The sequence below is a fragment of the Thunnus thynnus genome, chromosome 10 (assembly GCF_963924715.1).
Source record: "Thunnus thynnus chromosome 10, fThuThy2.1, whole genome shotgun sequence".
NCBI lineage: Eukaryota > Metazoa > Chordata > Actinopteri > Scombriformes > Scombridae > Thunnus > Thunnus thynnus.
In genome coordinates, this window is record NC_089526.1 from 13,821,208 (window position 1) to 13,840,964 (window position 19,757).

At 39.6% G+C, this 19,757-nt stretch overlaps 1 protein-coding gene across 3 annotated transcripts in view; it reads right to left on the reverse strand.

Annotated features, from left to right (window-relative positions):
* Positions 1 to 1,962: 1,962 nt before the first annotated feature.
* Positions 1,963 to 19,757, reverse strand: part of clstn3 (calsyntenin 3) — a 29,146-nt gene continuing 11,351 nt past the window's right edge. For 2 of the 3 annotated variants that reach the window (XM_067601139.1, XM_067601137.1), the window contains 10 exons: positions 19,242 to 19,401; positions 18,339 to 18,398; positions 18,004 to 18,152; positions 15,089 to 15,237; positions 10,792 to 11,018; positions 10,461 to 10,622; positions 9,592 to 9,737; positions 9,208 to 9,343; positions 4,168 to 4,352; positions 1,963 to 4,063 (listed from right to left, as the gene is read on the reverse strand). In XM_067601139.1, coding sequence (XP_067457240.1) covers positions 3,914 to 4,063; positions 4,168 to 4,352; positions 9,208 to 9,343; positions 9,592 to 9,737; positions 10,461 to 10,622; positions 10,792 to 11,018; positions 15,089 to 15,237; positions 18,004 to 18,152; positions 18,339 to 18,398; positions 19,242 to 19,401 — 1,524 coding nt within the window. In that variant the 3' untranslated portion in view covers positions 1,963 to 3,913. The remainder of the gene's footprint in view (positions 4,064 to 4,167; positions 4,353 to 9,207; positions 9,344 to 9,591; positions 9,738 to 10,460; positions 10,623 to 10,791; positions 11,019 to 15,088; positions 15,238 to 18,003; positions 18,153 to 18,338; positions 18,399 to 19,241; positions 19,402 to 19,757) is intronic. The other variant, XM_067601138.1, reaches the window with a different exon arrangement.

The window sequence follows — 19,757 nt, forward strand, 5'->3', positions numbered from 1 at the left end:
AAAAAATATTGCGCAGGAGATCAAAGTCCAGCAAATCGCAGGTTGGAGAGCAGTTGTCAGGTGCAAAAACACAAGTGGCAGTCATATGATAAAATGTAAGATTGTGTACTTTATATATAATAATAATAACATTACAATGTTTGTGTTTAGTCCTAGTTTGTAACTCTTATTACGTTTGACACCTGTATCTGGATATTAGGCAAGACAAGTTTATTTGTATAGCACATTTCAACAACAAGGCAAACAAAGAGAGACCATACATTTTATATTTAAAAAAAGACATTTAAATACAATTCAAAATAATAAAGAGAAAAGAAAATTAAATTAAAATACAATAAAACAGGAGAATAAAAGCTACAGTGTAGTGCAAGATAAGAATAAACAAACAAGTTTTATTTATTAAAAGACAGCAACAAACAGAAAAGTCTTCAGCCTTGTTTTAAAAGAACTGAGAGTTGCAGCAAGCCTTGTGTTTTCTGGGAGTTTGTTTAAGATATGTGGTGCATAATAACTGAATGCTGCTTCTCCATGTTTAGTTTGTTTTCAGGTTTACATAGAATTTGAGAAACCTGGTTATTCATCTCCCTGTTTACATGATTCTAACAGTGTCCAGGTTTCTGATTGTCTGTATCCAGATGTGCCCTGATTCCTCAACCTGTCAGCCTCTCATTTCTCTGCCAACAGAGATTGTTCAGAAACCTGGATGATGTCTTTACATGCCACAGTATCCTGGTTTATACTGGAGTACTACAGACAGCATATCCAGGTTTTTGAAACCAGGATAAGGTGTTTAAATTATATTTATAAACACATAAGCAGGATATTCCAAAAACCTGATCCGAACCTGAATACTGGTGCACATGTTAACACACTCTATTGTTTGTATATGTTTGCTTACATGATAATGGTCACATTCATTCATTTCCATTTAACATTACACTGTCCAGTACACTGTGATGCAAGGTTGGGTTACCAACCAGCCAAAGCAGGCAACTGCTCCAGGATCCCAGACACCCAGGGGGCCTCAAAAGTCTTCCAAAGTCCCAAAGTCACCGCATATCAGTTGTTTTTTGGTAATTAAATTAACTGCAAATTAATCAGGGAATTTGCACCACTAAAGCACAATATCAACTCAGGCGGGTCCTGCAGTCATAGCTAATTTTGACGCTCTTTCTTGAGGGGCTCTGTGTGAAAATATGGTTTTGGGAGCTGTATTATTTTAGTTCATCCTGTGCTCACATGGCAAACACATTCCTAAATTAAGTTGTTTTCATAAAACTAGTTTATCCCTGGGTGTCTGAGAATATTATATAGCATATATGGTGTTTTCACTGCTCTTGACAACTTAAAAGTTGAGTGCGTTCTCTCTTTTTATAAAGAAACAATAATTTCATAAGTACTTAAATCCTACTTTACTTCATGGTCCTGTAACCTTATTGCATTTTTGTCAGGTGGAATTTGAAACTATTATTTCATTACCACTTACATAATTGTAAACATTATTGAACAACATTGCCTATTCTTCTTCTTCATTCTCAGGGTAATTTTAGTTCCTATACCTGCTGTTGTACGATGGACTGTTGTGAGTGTATCTGGGAAGTTTGATGTAAGCCTCAAGCAAGTAAAACTGGTATGTTTCACTGTCTTGCTATGTTGATTTAAGATTATTCATATTGAAACTGTTTCCTGCTTTTCCAGGGTGGCTTGACTACACTACACCTCAAGAATTTAAAGGCAGGTCACAGTTGTTTTTCTTCTGTATGTAACTGATCATATGATTACTCATGTAAGACTCAAATATTGTATCATTATTAATGATAATATTGTATCATTATATTATACAGTTTAACATATGTGATTAATCTGGGTTTTCCCATGTGATCTCAACTCACAGTGCTACATGATCCTTCCCAAGCATTTAATTGTGAGAGCCCTACTCTAAAAGGAAAAGTTTCTCATGGAGACGTCATATAGTGTTTTTATTATGAATTTTGTAATGTTTTCTGACAGTTCTCAATAACAATTAGTCAGCATAATCCATGTCATCATTGTATCAATAATTACAGGTAATGTTCCGATAGTAACATAGTAATAATATAAGTTATTAATCAATGCAATGTTTATTCCTTCTTAACATCACACTCAAAAACGACAGGCTTTATTTACTGACAGGTTTAGCACTGCACATTGAAAGGCTACACAGACAGACAGCAAGAGACACAGAGGGAGAGTGAGGGAGAGGTGAAGGAAGGAGGAAGGGAGGCAGGGGTGGAGGAGAAGCACACAGTTGTACATTCATTGAACCAAAGATATCGGATGGAGCGGGAGGAAAATAAGAAATCTTTTGTTTTTTAAAAAAAAGGTTTAGTTTTTGAAATGTGAAAATATTACCCGGAAGTGTGAAAGATGACATGAGTGAAAGATAGACATGTCTAGGTATCACAACAATGTGCCCTCCTTTTTCTGTGATTCAGATATTGACAAATTCTTAAATTACAACAATATTACACACAAAGTAAGAGACACTCATCAAGCCAGGGATTATCATCCTTATCACTACTACTATTATTATCATCATACTGTTTTCTGATGCTGTAAAGGTGATCACTCAAATGGGAGGGAAAAAAAAGTAAATGATAATCAGCTCCCTCTCAAAGTGTGCAGTAAAAGAGAAAGAGTGGCTGCAATAATAATAGTAATAATAATATCATAATATTCATCATTGTATGTACAGAAAATTCATTACAATCAATACAATCAAAACTGCCCAAGCTGAGCTGACATTCTGGAAACAGCAGGGGTAGCGTTATGGTGTGTGTGTGTGTGTGTTTTTGTGTGTATGCATGTGTCGTGTTGCAGTTACTGTTAAGAGCGGTGTGCAGTGAGTGAAACAGTGCAGTGAGAGTCATTTGGAGACATTCCAGCGGTCACTGTGAGAGGGGGTCAGAGGTCAGGTTACACCAGTTTTACTGTAGACACTTTGTTATTTGGTGGCACAAGCTGCATCTTTGCAAAGATCAAAGACTCCAGTTTGAACCAGAACCACAATGACGTAGCATGGGCTCAACACCTAGAGGCTCTTACTCTGTTTCCTTAGAGTATTGCTGACGTACCGATTTGCGTTAAATTGAGGTTTATGGTTGATAGTCTAGAACTCTTATCATTAATCACAGATAAAATATATTCGAGAGCTGAAGCGCTAAACTAGTCACAATACCAAAAGAAAAATGTCTGCCAGCATGTGTGTTTTTAATTTTTTTTTTTTTTAAATAAATTAGAGAGTGACCGTAATGTTTGACCTCACTGTCTTCACTGTGTGGATTAAAAGTGGTTGAGGAATGTGTCGAGAGAGGATGCGAAGGAGGGAGAAAAGAGCTTGTGCACAGACTTCTTGAGTCAGTCTAAGAAGGGAGTGTGGAGACACGTCGAGATCGAGGCTTGTGTCTTTGCCTACAGATCTGTTCAAGGCCAGTATGTTGAAGATTGTTCCAGTTTTCATTTTGCATTCAATAACAAAAGATAGAATACAATCTGTTTTTTTTTTGTTTTTTTTAAACAAAGCAGTCTCATTCAACCAGTATTACAATATACAGACACATTACCATCTTGTGATTTAGAACTGGTGCACCACATACAATTTTGGTGGGGTTTGCTCAGGCGGTTTAATTACATTAACTGTATACATTGTGCCATTGAACATTTAAGTGGAGAACAACTGCCCCTTGTTGGCTATAGGTCACATATGGCGTTGAGTGTCAAGAGTATTACAGTGAATGTGTTGTGCGTCATGTTTGTAAGCATACATTCCTTATACTAGTGGTGTCAGCAGTCGTTGATAATAAAAGTGTTGGAGTGTGTGACTGGTGAGCCGGTTTGTGGTTTCCATGAGAACTGGTGCAGAGATACATGTGGCTCAGTAGCGACGGGCATTGCCGTCTCTCCCCTCCTTCTTGATGATGATTCGCTGGTCGTCACTCGCATCGTCAGGTGACTCTGCTACCTCCTCATCCTCCTCCCCCTCTCCCTCCGTGTCAGCAGAGATGCCCATACGAGACTCATAGGACTGTGGGAAAGCAAAGGTGTGTGGATGAAAACCAGAGCTAAACAGGTGTGATGATTTTTTAAGATAACATGAATCAACATCAATTCAGGGGATTTGGTTTTTACCTCCATTGGGTTGACGATAATGGTGAGGGCAGAATCGTCCCATTGGCTGCTACCCTCCTTCGCCCCACCCCTGGCACCCTCCCCGCGGCGATGGATGGAGCGAATTCGGAAAACGCCAAGGATCACCATAACAACCAGGAAACCCACACACACCATTATGATGACGGTGGCTGCTCCTGGGACCACTGTCGAAAAAACACAGAGAGATGATTGTATGTAATAAAATACAGCAGATTTAAAGGAGTTATGAAGGTCTGGTCATTTCTATTATTGTCAACAATACATGGAAAGGCTAAAACTGACAATGACACATTCCTGTTTGCCCCAAACCCGAACTGATAAAGTTAGCACTGCTGAATATCAGATCCCTCTCGAGTAAGAGTTTTTATATTAATGATTTTATCTCTCAACATGGTCTTAGTTTTTTTTTTTTTTTTTGACTGAATGTTGGCTTTCCTCAACTGCCTCTGCTATATTATTAGAATCCAAATTATAGTTTCCTGTACTCATGTGGACCAGATAAAAGAGGAGGAGGAGTTGCCAGTATCTTCTCTAATAACTTCACTTGCTCCAAGTGTTGTTTTGGAGACTTTTTAAGCTTTGAATTCTTTGGTTATTAAAGCTCAGCAGTCTATACTAACTGTGACTATCTATCGACCCCCTAAGCACAACACCAACTTTTTATCTGAGTTTTCTGATTTTATGTCGATCGTTCTTACCAGTTGTGATAGGATTATTTCACTTGGAGATTTTAACTTTCATATCAATGACACTGCTGATTCAAAGGTGGTGGAATTTTTAGATGTTCTGGCCTGTTTTGGCCTTGTGCAACATGTAAAGAGGAACACCCACAACCATGGGAATACATTAGACTTGGTCATTACAAGGGATATTGAAATAGATATCTCCGACATGGCTGATGTTTCTGTTTCTTATCATTTCTGTGTTTTTTTAATGCCACTATGTCTGCATCAAAACAGTGTAATGAGCAAATCCTTGATGACAACTAGGACTAGCTTTTAGATATAATGAATGCTTTTCCTCCATCCAATGCTTGCTCAGTTTATGATCTTGTGCATGGTTTTAATAATAGATATAAGTCTTCTTTTGACACTGTCGCTTCTCCCAGAATTAAAAAAGACAAGTAGCCCATAAATTACCTTGGAAAACTGCTATTTGTCAGCTAAAAAGAAATTGCCGCAGGGCTGAGAGACAGTGAGAGAAAAGCAAACGCCACCCCAGAGTCCTCTTCTCCGCGATCAACACTCTTTGAACCCATCTGTGGCTTTCAGTTTAAATGATCAAGCCTCACTTCTTAAATGTCAGGAATTTGCATCATTTTTTAAAGAAAAAATCGACACCATTAGATCCAGTATTAAAAATACAGATACATCAACTCTCTGGGATCTACAGGTGGTTGAGCCTCCACCTATGACATCCTTTAGTATTACAGATGCTAAAAGATGATGAAATTGGTGTCACTATCAACAAAATGAAGTCATCCAAATATGCACTAGACCCTGTTCCTGCCAAACTGTTTAAATCCAGCTTCCAGTGCCTCTCTCATGAAACAACAAGAATAATCAGCATGTCTCCGCAATTACGTGCTTTCCCTTCTGCTTTTAAAACAGCTTTGGTAAAACCTCTGCTTAAGAAGCCTGATCTGGACATTAAAGACCTTGCTAATTACTGGCCTATCTCAAATCTTCCTTTTCTTAGTAAATTTTACCAACTAAATAATTGTCTGAATACTAATACTATATATATTTCAGTACATATAAAAACAATAAAAGCACAGAAAAGTTACAGTATACATCAACAGATTATACAACAAACGGGCCAAAGACATCAACATAAGGGGCAACATCAATTAAAAGAAAATGCATGCATTCACACTGCTCTACGTCAGTCAAAAGAGATTTAAATTGATTAGAAGGGATTAGCTTGTCTAATTTTACAAGCTTCTACAGACTGTTCCACTTGTGTGGAGTAGTATTTAAAAGCCAGTTTCCAAGTCTCATGACTAACAAGATTTTCGAGGACCACATAGTCTTGAGACCTAGTGCAGGGTGAAAATGATCTATAGTTAAGAAGACATGTGAGATACTCAGGAAGTTTGCCAAGAAGTGCTTTGTAAAAAAAATAGATTGCAGTGCCTTTCTCTTCTCACTGCCAACGACTGCCACCCAACTTTCTCATAAAGTACAACGATGTGCTCTAAAGCCATCCCCAGTTATGAACCTGAGGGCAGAATGATAGACTGCATCAAGAGGTTTAAGAGTAGAGGCAGGAGAGTTCATATAAATTACATCGCCATAGTCCATAACGGATAAAAAGGTTGACTGAACAATTTGCTTTCTACAATTCTGGGTAATACATTCCTTATTACTATAAAAGAATGCCAGTTTTGCTTTTAAGGACTTAGTCAGTTCATTAATATGTGTTTTGAAGCACAGCTTGTCATCAAGCCAGAAACCAAGGTAAGAGGATACTCTTGCCATTGGTGTCCCATTAAGAGTAATAATATTCACTTCAGTCGATTTTCTAGAAAACAGCATGCATTTTGTTTTATCCGAGATGAACAGTAATTTAAGATCAGTTACATTTGCTGTACAACACAGAAATCAAAATGCAAATTTTGAATCGACTGGGCAACAGAGTACATTGTTGTGCAGAGAATAGCGTCATCCGCAGATGAATTGTACTGTTTCTTACTTTTTCACCTGATTCATTTATAAAAACTTGTGAATAAAAGTGATCCTAGAACAGAAACCTGTGGCACAGCTTTGTTAACACTCATAAAGCTGGACTGATCGCTATCAGCCACAACAGCTTGTGTTCTACCAAAGATCATTTGCAAAACAATTATATGACTTTTCATTAAATATTGGATAAATTCCAGTCCGGTTATTGGACAAACCACAGCACTAAAACTGCTTTATTAAAGGTAGTAAATAACCTGAGAATTTCGACTGATTCAAATAATGTGACTGTCCTCTTTTTGATAGATTTTAGAGCTGCATTTGATACAATTGATCATGGCATTTTAATCAATCGACTTAAGAAATGGGTTGGTCTCTCTGGCGCAGTGCTTCACTGATTTCTCTTGTACTTGTCAGAGAGAAAAAAATTTTGTTAGTTTAGGCGACTTTGTGTTACAGACATTTAACATTGAATAAGGTGTTCCTCAGGGAAGCATTCTAGGTCCTATTTGTTTTTCTTTATATATGCTCCGTCTGGACAATATAATAAGTCACCATAATGTCAAATAACACTGTTACGCTGATGATACTCATCTATATATCTATGTTTCGCCAGACAACCCCAGTTCTTTAAATGCTGTTTTTACCTCTCTCACCACACCTACATCTCACTGATATTAACATTTGGATGAGTAAAACTTTTTTAAAAAGAAATTCTACTCTTAGGTTCAAAAGTAGAAAAGCAGAGACTACAGTTAGTGTTTGCAAGCCTGTCCAAGTAAATTAAAACACATGTTACAGATCTGGGAGTGATTTAGACTCTGATCTTAATTTTATAAGCCATTTTAACAAGGCCACAAAAACATCAGTTTTTCATCGAGGAACATTGCCAAAATTAGATCACTTTAAACTCAGAATGATGCTGAAATGCTGATACATGTTTTTGTTACAAGCCACTTAGATTATTGCAACTCTTTTTTTAGTGGTCTCCCTTTAGAATTGATTTTAAAGTCCTTTTACTTATCTACAAAGCCTCAGTGACAGCCTTTCATTTTATGTCCCAATAAGAAATCTCAGATCTTCCACTCCTGTTCTTTTAAAAGCTCCTAAAGTGTCCCACAAGAAATCTGGTGAGGTTGTTTTCTGTTTTTATGGCCCTAAACCGAGTGATGGCCTCCACTTGGATCTTAGAACTGAAAACTCCCTTTGAATTTTTATAAAGAAATTAATGAAGCTTTCTGAGAGCAGAGAGAGTGTGTTCTTTATTTGTTTACATTCATTTAACATTCACAATCACTCTATGTTATGAGTCCTCCTATGTTAACTAAAACAGGAGAACATAACAACCATGAATGAATTTTATTATATTTGCAGAATGAAACAACAGTTTTGAATTGTGATTTTTATTTTTTTCAATAAATACGGGTCATATTTAATCTGGAACACTCTCTCTATATAAAAAAATGTGTATCAGCTGCACAAATTTTTTAAAAGTTGAAATATGTCATTTTTTGTATATTCTGGGTCATTTTAGAAAAGAATAGTGTTTAGGGTGTTTTTACTGCTCTCAAATGTAAAAATGGTTTACCTGAACTGTATGTAAGGGTTAAAAATTATTGTCAGTGTAGCTAAAACGATACAGCTTATTCGTCTGTGCCATAGAGCTCCATTCATTTTTGAAAAACACATCAATAAGCCATACTGTTGCATTGGGTGACATGTCCCATGATTACAATAAACATGGGAACTAACATTTGCTGGGATGTTCAAGTGTGTGGGCACCATGATTCAACCTGATGATCCTATCATGTTGAAGTTTTTTCACAATTGAAACAGCAGAGGTGTAGGAGACACGCTGGCACACCATGCACTCAATGTTCTTCATACTGACCAAATTCAGAATCCAATTCAAGACTCTTGATTACTTTTAGAGCTCTACATGTTCAGGTACCTGCCCAAATTAGATAACGACTGCAGTTTTACATCACCAGTAGGTCTTTGAGGTCCTCTGATCAGGGCTTGTTGGTTGTTCCTTGCTCCAGATGTAAAACTAAAGGAGACTTTGTGCCTTTGAGGACGAGGCCCCTAAATTTTAAAACTATGAAATCTGTGGACACCTTTAAGAGGCAGCTCAAGACCCACCTGTGTAGACTTGCCTTTGTTTAGTCTCATTTATTTTTTATTTCTATTCTATTTATAACTTCTATTCATTACTCTCATACTCCACATTTCATGTATTGATTTTGTCTTTTATTGTAAAGCACTTTGTGAAGTCTGTTCTAGAAATGTAATATGTAAATAAACAGGACAGGCAAAGCTGGTGGGAAGGAAATGTCACCTGAGTTGCGGTGAGGATTGGGTAAGGTGTGACCACTCAACTCCCCAGAGTGGTGAGATGGATGGAGAAATTGCTGTTGGGAGGCCAGCAGGTGGGACGGGTGGTACAGGCTGTCCAGAGAGTGGAGGAAGTTCACCTGCATGGAGGAAAAACAGAGAAGAAAGAATTACATCACTGACTATATCACCACATAGTGTTGGTACCTCACAACAAATATATTTGCAACCCTCATGGCTTTTTTCACAACTACAACCATCTACTACTCACTAGCTTTCATACACATCCTGTTCCCAAAGGTCAAGAATGAACTTTCATGCTTATATCTAAAGGATTTTATCTTTTTGTCAGGACCACAGGTGTTATGTAAGTGATGTTTCTCCTCACCTCCAGGGTCAACTCATTGCTGGTGTATCTGCCATTCATCTCAGAGCAGGACAGGCGGAACCGCCTCTCGAAGCGGGCCGAGCCTTTAGCCAGCCGGTAGCGGACTGAGCGAAGGACGTCCTCGTACACAGAGATGGATTCAGCACCTGGAGGGAGCACAGAACAAAACGAAGACAGGGAGTCAATACTGAGACGATACCTGTAGAAAGGAGGAGAAGGAGAGATAAGTAGTCTGTAGCCACTTACTGACAAAAAGTAAGAACCTTTTTCTTTTTAGGTCACTGGGAATCTATCATATTGAATTTTATTGAAAAAGAACTGAATGCAGACTTAAAAGACCCTGAAAACCTATTTTCTCAATCAGCTATGGAGTCTCATATTGAACAAACACAAAACCTTCAGTCTTGGTTATTTCACATGAGAGATTTTCTGTATTTTGTCTTTGCTTCTCTCACAGTTTTCAAGTGGGCAGGTGATGTCACATATTTCTGTTAATCAGGATGCTCTAATCAGGATTTAGCAAAATTTGAATATAAATGTGGGTTTCTTTTCTACTGTTGCCAACAGTGTTGATCAGTTCTGTTTAAACCACACCCACACAGTCCTAAAAAAGCAGATTAGCTGAGCTTTTGACTGTTAAAACTCTTAATAAACAAGAAAAAACATAGAAAATGCTTCATGGGCTTTAAAAAAATGAGCCACAAAACCGACTATTTAATTGAGATTTTGGGACTATTTTGTGCTATCTGTTTTATGTTTGTCTTTAACTCTTGACATTTTTTACACTATTTTTCATTCTATTGAGGCTTTCCTAGTTAAAAACAATGACAATTTTAAAAGGTGAAGAATGTCTTCATGCACAGCGGTACCTGTGATGGCAATATATGCAGTAGTATTGATGATTTCCAACCCCCTCTCTCGCACAACATCCATGTCGACTAGAAGCTCCTCCCTCTCTGGGTTTAGCTCCTCGCCCAGAGGTTGGACCTCACAGCCGTCCAAAGTGTGAGCCACAGCGTCGGACATTAGAGCTAAGAGCCGATAGAAAGGGCACAAGTTAAATTACAACATTATTAAGTCCATTTAAGAAACCAATTGGCCATAGATGGCCTCTTCTGGAATCACCTCATTTCCATTTAAGTCTGGGTTATGTCTGAATACATTTGAAAAATCAGTCCATCAATGAGCAGTCTGACTCACCTCCACCCTCCATCCCCTGCGCAGCTGTGTTGACTGCATGAGACAGTGAACAGACGATCCTGAGCTCCGGGAATAGGGGGACGCCACGAGGGCCTTCAAACTCAGGGGCAGGACGAGCCAGATGGGGGCCGACTCCAGACAGAGAGATCTGAGGGGCGTCAGGCTGGAGGACCACCAGGTAGCCTTCCAGCTGCTTGAGGGACAGGCAGCTCTCCTCGTTGAAACATCTGGCAGGGTGGAAGGAAGTGTGTGTCAGAGCAAGAAAGAAAGATAAAAAGAGATAGAAAGAATTTCATTGGTTAGTAATTACGCTCTTTGCGGTGTTTGCCCAAGAAACTTGTTTGGATGGCAACGTTTGTCTGTTCACCATATTGGTCTAGACTGAATATCTCTGCAACTACTAGATGACGTACAGTTGAATTTTATACAGACATTCATGATGTCCAGAGGATGAAGCCTGCTGAGTTTGGTGATCCTCTGACTTTTACTATAGCGCTACCATGAGCTTCACATTTGTGGTATTGAGTGAAATTTCTCAACAACGAATAGATGAACCGACATGAAAGTTTAGTACAAACATTCATGTCCCCCTCAAGATGAATCCTAACAACTTTGTTGATACCTTAAAGACCCTCTATGGACATGTATTAAGACATATAAAAATACTCTCCGCTGGAACAATATTGTGCATCTGATATGGGTTTTCCACAAAAAATTATATATAATTATAATAGTAATTAATACAGTAATTATAATAGCATAATTACTGCATTAAAATGATTTAAAATGGCATCTACTCCTTCCCTCCTTCTTAAAAATTCAAGAATCAATGCATATGCAAATATATTTCATTTCAAAAGTTTAACTGCTGGACACAAGATGTGCACTGGAGGCTTCAAGTTTTACACAAGTCACACTTGTGTCATAGACTGTATAAAAATATGGACGTAGTTACCATGACGTCACCCGTTGGTTTCTGAAGAGCAGTTTTGAAGCTCAAAGTGAGCTGCACCGGCCGTCGCCATCTTGGCAGTAGTGACTCTGCCTAACTCCCAGCCAATCAAAAATCGGTAAAGAGGCGGGCCGAATGGCTGAAACAAGCCACCTAGCGGCTGGTGGACCTGTCACTCAAAGCAGCCATGTCTTTCATTATGCATAACTTAACGGTTCTCTCCTTCTTTGAACGGGTGAGTTATAAAAAAAATTCACCCCCCGTACAGTTGTAATGAAAGGGGAAATTAGCTATAGAGACCAAAACTGTTTTTTGTTCCAGGCTGTAAACATGTTTATTTCTGCTGTAAAGTTGGGCATTTTAACATGGGGGTCTATGGAGATGGACTCGCTTTTGGAGCCAGCCTCAAGTGGCCATTCAAGGAACTGCAGTTTTTGGCACTTCCGCATTGGCTTCATTTTTCATCATGCTCGCCCCTTAAAATCTGATTTTCAATGAGCACTGAGAAACTTTCTACTTTCATCAAATGAATGTGAAAAAAAAAAAACCTCTGCACATACATAATCCTGCACAGCGAAGCTCAAAAATACAACTGAAGGAACAAGAAGTAAAACACATTTTTGAATTGAGGGGGACTTTAACTGTTCATGTAGCGTCATCATCAGGTCAATATTTTAATTTGTTCAACACTTTGGTTTATGCAAAACTAATTCCCAATACCCATCAGCATCAACTGTATTTTTTATTAGTGCTAATTAGCAAATGTTAACATGCTAACACCTTAAACTAAGATAGTGAACATGGTGAACATTACATCTGCTAAATATCAACATGTTAGCACTGTCAATGTGAACGTGTTAGCATGCTGTTAGCAAGCACCGCTGTATCCAAATACAGCCTCAGAGAGCCGCTAGCGTGTCTCCAAGTTCAACCAAAACAAACTGAGTGATGTTAGTAAAGTTGGCAAAAAGGTCTAAATGCAGTGTTTTCTCAATATAGCTCCCTAATTCTACCGTGACTGTGGTTAACATTATTCCGTTGTGACACCGAAAATAGCAAATGTCAGACCACACAAGCTCCACTGCTACAAATTAAATTTTCCTGCCAGAAAGAGAGAGCAAATCAGATTGATGACAGGCTTCTTACATATTTATTCATCTGCAGTATAATTCAGCATCGTATTTGAAAGGGGATTAAGCAGAGTGCATGCTAGTGTGTGTGTTACATTTCCGCTATCAGAGTGAGCAGCTGCTTCTATCGGTCTCTCCAGAAGGGCCTGCTGTTCAGCCATCTGGGTAACTCCTGGCCTCAAATCAGTCTAATCTTCACACACGCAATAAAACACACTGGAGAAAAAAAAAAACTGCGGTGCACTTGAACTGAAACCAAGAAAAAAAAAATCTGCAGATGACCTTGAATCACTGGGATCTTCAAAAGATCAGTGGAAAAAAACCTCCAGCACCAACTCGTTAGCAGGAAATCATTCTAATCTTATAAACATACAACAAAAACAAAACAACCCCTAAAGACATTAATTACAATATCTGCACAGGCTGAGTTTGACGAGTCCTGCTTTATCTGCAGGCACATAGTTTCAGCGTAGTATAAATATAAATACACAATATACCCTATATGCACTGGACTGTACTTCCCAAGGTGAATTAATATTTCATCAACTAAAAGTGACTGCTAAAGCCAGAGAGCCAGTTGCAGTTGTTAAGCATGGCTGAGCACTGAGCCGAACAGAGTTTGTGTGCTTTTTATTTCACAGCCAGGTGATTCAGAGTGAAGCACACTGAAACAATGTGGGATAGTTTTACAGGGATTGTTCAGGAGGAGCTGTGCAGTGTCGTGTTGGATGCATCTGCCATAACAGCAAAGGCAAAAATGAGTTATAATAATACAATTTGCTGAGAATTTGAATTGTTTTTCACAGTTAGAAACATGCTAAATTGTAAAGAAAACATGTTAACAACATATATAGGTTGATAGATATCACTGGCACTACACTTATCGGTCTAGGCTAAAAAAGAACAACCAGTGAAGCAACATCAGTTAATGTAAAACCAGGCAGAATGACTTTGGGACCTGCAGTTTATCCTGGTAAAGCAAAAGGTACTTGGTGGCTGAATGAACAAAGAGATAAGATATTCCTCGTTATCTCTTGCTTTGACATATTTTCTATATAATCATCTCTTTCATGCCACGGCAGTCCTTATCACAGTAGAGGCAAGGTCCATGTTTGATGAGTTCGATGTCAAAGGAGAAAGAAGCAGCACAGTCCAGAGTGGGACACTCGATCTGACAGCTGCAGACTGCTGGAGGAAAATTCGACTCTCAGATACTCGCTAAAATGTTAGCAAACGCCTGATGTATCATTTGTGAAGTACAAAGCATTCCAGTGTCATAATTTGCATAATGGTGAAGCCACTTTCCCTCAGCCTGCCTCATCTCCTACTGCCTCAGTCAGTTTTCTGCATTTCACAGAATCACTCTAGAAAAACATTTAGAGATGTGTTGTTTTCAATTGAAGGGCATATGAATAACTTAACTAGTAAAGTTCTCTGTGAATATTGAGGCATGCCTATGATTGCAGTTTTGCATTTGCATTCCTCTCTGGCCCAACCAGACTACTATTGGTGGTGAAATCAGAATTTTTGCCTGTTGTATAATTGAATTCTAATGTGCAAGGTTGTTGAAGTCTATGCACAAAGGCGAAGAGCCATTTCCATTTGTTTCTATGTGTGTGTGTGTCTGTCATAGGATACTTTTGGGGACAAATTTTAGATTTAAGGCCAGTTAATTGGGGCCAGCTTGTCCAACTGGGGACAAAAACTGAGTCACCAATAGGGAAAAAGCTGATTTTTGGGTCAGTGGTTAAGGTTAGGGTTAGGTTAAGGTTAGGGTAAAGGTTGGTTTTAGGCAAGTAGTGGTTATGGTTAGGGTTAGGGTAAGTCTCCAGGAAATGAATCTAAAGCCCCTATTACACAGCCTGTTCAAGTAGAGGGGCAGAGTTGCTCCGCCAATAAGCTGGCTACTGAGGTAGTCACAGAGATGTATCGACATTTGTTAAAAGGGACAGCCAGCACGGGGGGACAGGGAGCTGATGCTGATGTGTTACACGTCACGCCTCTGAATCCACAATGCTGGCATGCTATGTAAAAGCACACACAGGGGCGGCATTAGGCCGATTTTGTTTGGTTCAGTGTGAAAAAGCAAAGGCGGCTAAATGACAGATCTTCTTTACGACTATAATGCGGGATCTCTGTATAAAAGAGCCTCAAGTCTATGTAATGTCCCCAAAGGTGACTTAGGACAACATGTGTGTGTGTGTGTGTTTTGTACCTGAGTGAGGTGGTAAGTTTGAGGGGCCGAACTCCAGGGGTGGCGAAGCGTAGAGAGTTTCTGTAGGTGACCTGCTGCACTGCACGGTTAAAACTTTCAATGTCGTCTCCCTCCAGCACCAACACTGACTGGCTGGGATTCACATGAACCTGCAGGGTCAAAGGACAAGTTTGAACATCTAAGTTCAGATTCATTTATGTACATGAAGAAGCAAACAAGTTACAAAGAATCAGAACATTGGATATTTCACAGTTTGTATGAAAACTATCCTGCATAAACTCAGAGCAAGGGTTAATTAAAAAAATACAGTTTAACTTTGTCTTAAAGGGATACCACTGAAAATAATTAAGAGTCTCTATTGACTTTTTGACTATAACACATAGATACATAGATTTTTTAAAAAAAGCCTAATTGCTCCAAATTCATAAAGATCTGGTCATCTAAACTACCACTAGACAATGTTAGAAACTCATTTGTCAACAACAGTTAATTTGCAGATTACACATACTGAAAGCAAAAATACATACACATAAACAGGAAGGCAAAGTAAATGGTAACATGCCCTCTGTTAGGTACTTATGCACAATATTTGTGAAAAACTGTGATTTTAAATGTGTGGATAGGAAACAAATTCTCAGTCATTCATTGTTAATGTTAAAGAATGAGCTTTAGATGGATTACATTACATTTTGAGACCATAAGTATTAAGAGATGGAAGGGATTTAAATATACTATATTTCAGAAAACAGTTGTTGTTTTGTATCTGTATCCATAAAGAGTAAACGTTGTATTTTGTTAGAAATATTCTAAAAAGATAACGCTAATGTTGTTTTTCTTATACTAAGTCACATGACTGATCGATGGATTGCACAGACACCAGACACCACCTTGATGAAGGCAAGATGATATTTGATGAATACAGCATAGTGTACTGGACAAAAGCTGTGTGGCGTGTTTTAGAATAGAATAGAATAGAATAGAATGACTTTATTGTCATTGCACATTGTCCTGATGAAATTTGTTTTGCAGCTCCTAAACCGGTTCATGTAATATTCCACTCATGCACACACACACACACACACACACCACACACATATATCTATATATATCTATATATATATATGTATATATACATATACATACGTGCACCTGTCTTTATAGATAAATAATAATAATAAAAAGATAAATGTGCTATCTACTATTGTACATTGTACCAAAAGCTATTGCACCCTATAAAAATATTATTGCACGTAATATATAGATAATAACAGATCTTATTGCACATTTATTCATTGTATTATTCCAGTTGTTAGTGCTGTGGTGTTATGATGATGTTGGGGTGGTGGTGGTAGGGAGACAGTGTTTTGTGGAGCTCAGTTCAGTGACGGCTTTGCAGTAAAAAAGCTGTTTTTGAGCCTGGAAGTGCAGCTCTTTAAGGCCCTGTAGCGCCTTCCAGATGGCGGCAGAGAGAAGAGGTGATGATAGGGGTGAGTTGCATCCTTCAGAACGCCGCTGACTCTGTGGAGGCAGCGTGATCTGAAGGTGTCTTCCATTGTGGGCAGAGGGAGTCCAATTATTTTCTGGGCTGTGTTTATGGGCTCTCATCTGCCGCTGAACAGTTGGCATATCATACAGTAATACAGTGTGTCAGAACACTCTGTAGAGCAGTGGTAGAAGGACACAAGCAGCTTCATGGACAGGTTGGTTTTCCTAAGTGTCCTTAGAAAGTAGAGCCGCTGTTGAGCCTTTTTGACCAGAGCAGTGGACTTGATTGTCCATGTGAGGTCCTCTGTGATGTGGGTTTCTAGAAACTTGAAGCTGGAAAGTCTAAAGTCTATGATGAGTTCTTTGGTTTTTTTGATGTTCAGTGATAGATTGTTTTCTGTACACCATCCTGCTAGTTTGCAGACTTCGTCTCTGTAGGCTGTCTCCGTCCCAGTTTGAGATCAGTCCCACCACTGTTGTGTCATCTGCAAATTTAATGATTGTGTTTGAGGGGGTGTGTGGGGATGCAGTCATATGTATAAAGGGAATAGAGGAGCATGCAGCCTTGTGGTACGCCAGTGCTGAGGGTCAGGCTTAGGGAGAGGCGGGGACCGAGTCTGACTGTCTGCCCGTCTGTGGGCGGTTGAATAGGAAGTCCTTGATCCACATGCACATGGAGTCACTGAGACCCAGGTCAAGCAGTTTGGCGACCAACCTGCTGAGGACAAAAGTGTTGAACATGGAGCTGTACTCTATAAAAAGCAGCCTCACATATGTTGCCTTCTGTTCAAGGTGGGTTAGTGCTGTGTGGAAAGCCGTGGTGATGGCATCCTCTGTGGATCTGTTTAGGCGTACTGGTGCTGGTCCAGGGTGGGGGGGAGGGGTGGATTTGATGTGCTTTATCTTTCAAAGCACTTTGCTATAATGGGTGTGAGTGTCACTGGTCTATAGTCATTCAGGCAGCTGGTGTTGGTCTGTTTGGGCAGTGGTATGAATATGGCTGATTTCAGACAGGCAGGTGCAGCAGCCTGGGACAGGAACAGTTCGAAGATGTTAATAAACACCTCCACAAGCTGATGGGCGCAGTCTCTGAGCACTTAACATTCACATTGCTCAGAATTAGCCTTACCTCCTGTGTCTGTATGGTAAGTTTGTGATTGCTGGTAGCTGGTGGAGGTGTAGCTACATCGTCTAACCCTTTTGTCTCAAAGCGGGCAAAGAAGCAGCTAAGTGTCTCTTCCAGTGAGGCATTATTGACTGTAGGTGGGTCTTTCATTTTGAATGTTAAAGACTGTAAATTTCACAGATGAGAATGAGAGATCCTAATTGAATGTATATATCTAAGACACAAGTTAAGAAAGTAAACAGTGTCTTTGAGTATCAACTTCTCTTTTTGTAATGTGGTATAATACAGTTGTCTGAAGCGTTACCTTCATGCCAGAGCCTAGAGTCTCCAGGTCTCCAAAGTCCAGCCCCTCCCTGCAGGCGTACAGACACTCCACCACACTGTGAGGCTCCACGCTGCCGGGACGTACTGTCACGCCTGACAACAGGCCATGGTAACCACCCACATACTTCACTAAAGAGAAGAGACAGTCAAGCGTGAACACATACTGTATATTAACAACCAATACACCTTCTAATATGCATATATATATACACATATATATATATAATACACCAAGAATGACACAGCAAAACAGTTTCTGCACACCCTCATGCTGACACAGACAGGCAGACAACAGAGTGAAAACAAGGAGGTCACCTGAGTCTTTACCCTCTGGGATGGTGTTGTTCAGTATCTCCTTCTGCTTCTCTTCTGGCTCTGCAGGGAAAAACCAGTCGGGGGCAAAGGGAAATGTGAAAAAGAGAAAACAATAAGACAGAGTGAGAAAGATACTTACAAGTACTAATGTATGAAAAGAAAGTGTGAGAATTTGACAGGAAAAATGGGGAAAAAAAGAAAATAAATAAATAACACAAGCAGGCACAAGTGAGAAAATGCAAGCAAAAAAAACCCCATAGATATTCAAAAATGTACCACCTCCTCATTATCTAGCAGCAGCTGCTGCCACGCAGGCAACAGAGTGACTTCCACTGTGGATGAGACTGTAATACTGTGAGTGTGTGTGAGTGTGTGTGTGTGTGTGTGTGTGTGTGTGTGCATCTCCCTGTTAATTGGCAGTCAGAGTTTCCGATTTTTATTGGTGGTGCGGGTGTAACTGGCTGATAGCTGTCTGGCCCTCATGTTGTTCTGCTGCCCTGAATAATTGATAAGTCAGTTATATTATTAGCCCTCGAAGACAAAATGCATCAACCAAATTATAAGAGAGTGAAATGAGGGAGTGAATGACGCGAGGGAAAAAATATCTGGGCAGATTGTCTTGAGATGCCTTACGAGGGTCCGTAACTTGCCGGTGCTTACGCCAGAAATGGAAGCCTGCTATCTTCGGCTCACGGCTGAAATGTGTGATTTTTTTGACATTTCAGTGACAGAGGAATGCAAAACTGCACTATTGCTGCTCATAGCATTTATGCAAAAAAAAAAATTCCTCGCTCTCTGCTTGCACACATGTCTGTCAAACTCCATCGTTAGGCTGGAATGAAATATATGTCAGTTGTGGATGCCTCTGTCAGCATCTAGCAGCATAAATTTATAGTGTCTTACCCCAGCAGGCACCGATGAACATCCTCTGGCGGGGGGCAGGGTTGGGGATGGCTCCATTGTCATGGATGAGGGCGGGGTCGAAGGTCACACCATCGACATACAAGGTCACTGAGGGGAACTGGACACTGAGTGAAAGATGATGCCACTCGCTGTCGCACACCTGTTGGACAGAGATAAGATGGCGTCAACTCGAGCCGGAACAAAGAAAACAGTTGACTTGTCTCGCATGGGTAACGTTTGTTGGTTTGTGAATATTTGACCTGTTTAAATTCCTGTGTGTTTTGGCTTTTGCTCAATTGATAGTGTACAAACAGAAGGAACACAAAGAGGGAAGAAGGGAATTATAAAGACAAAGGGACAGGAAAGAAAGACGGGGTTAATAAGATATCGTGGTTCAGACGGAGGGATTTCACAAATCTTCTCTGTATAAGCTTTAATCCATGCAACTTCAATCTGTCTGGGCCCAGTGGCTTCAGTCAAAACATGCCCCCTTTCACACCTACAACCCCCACACAC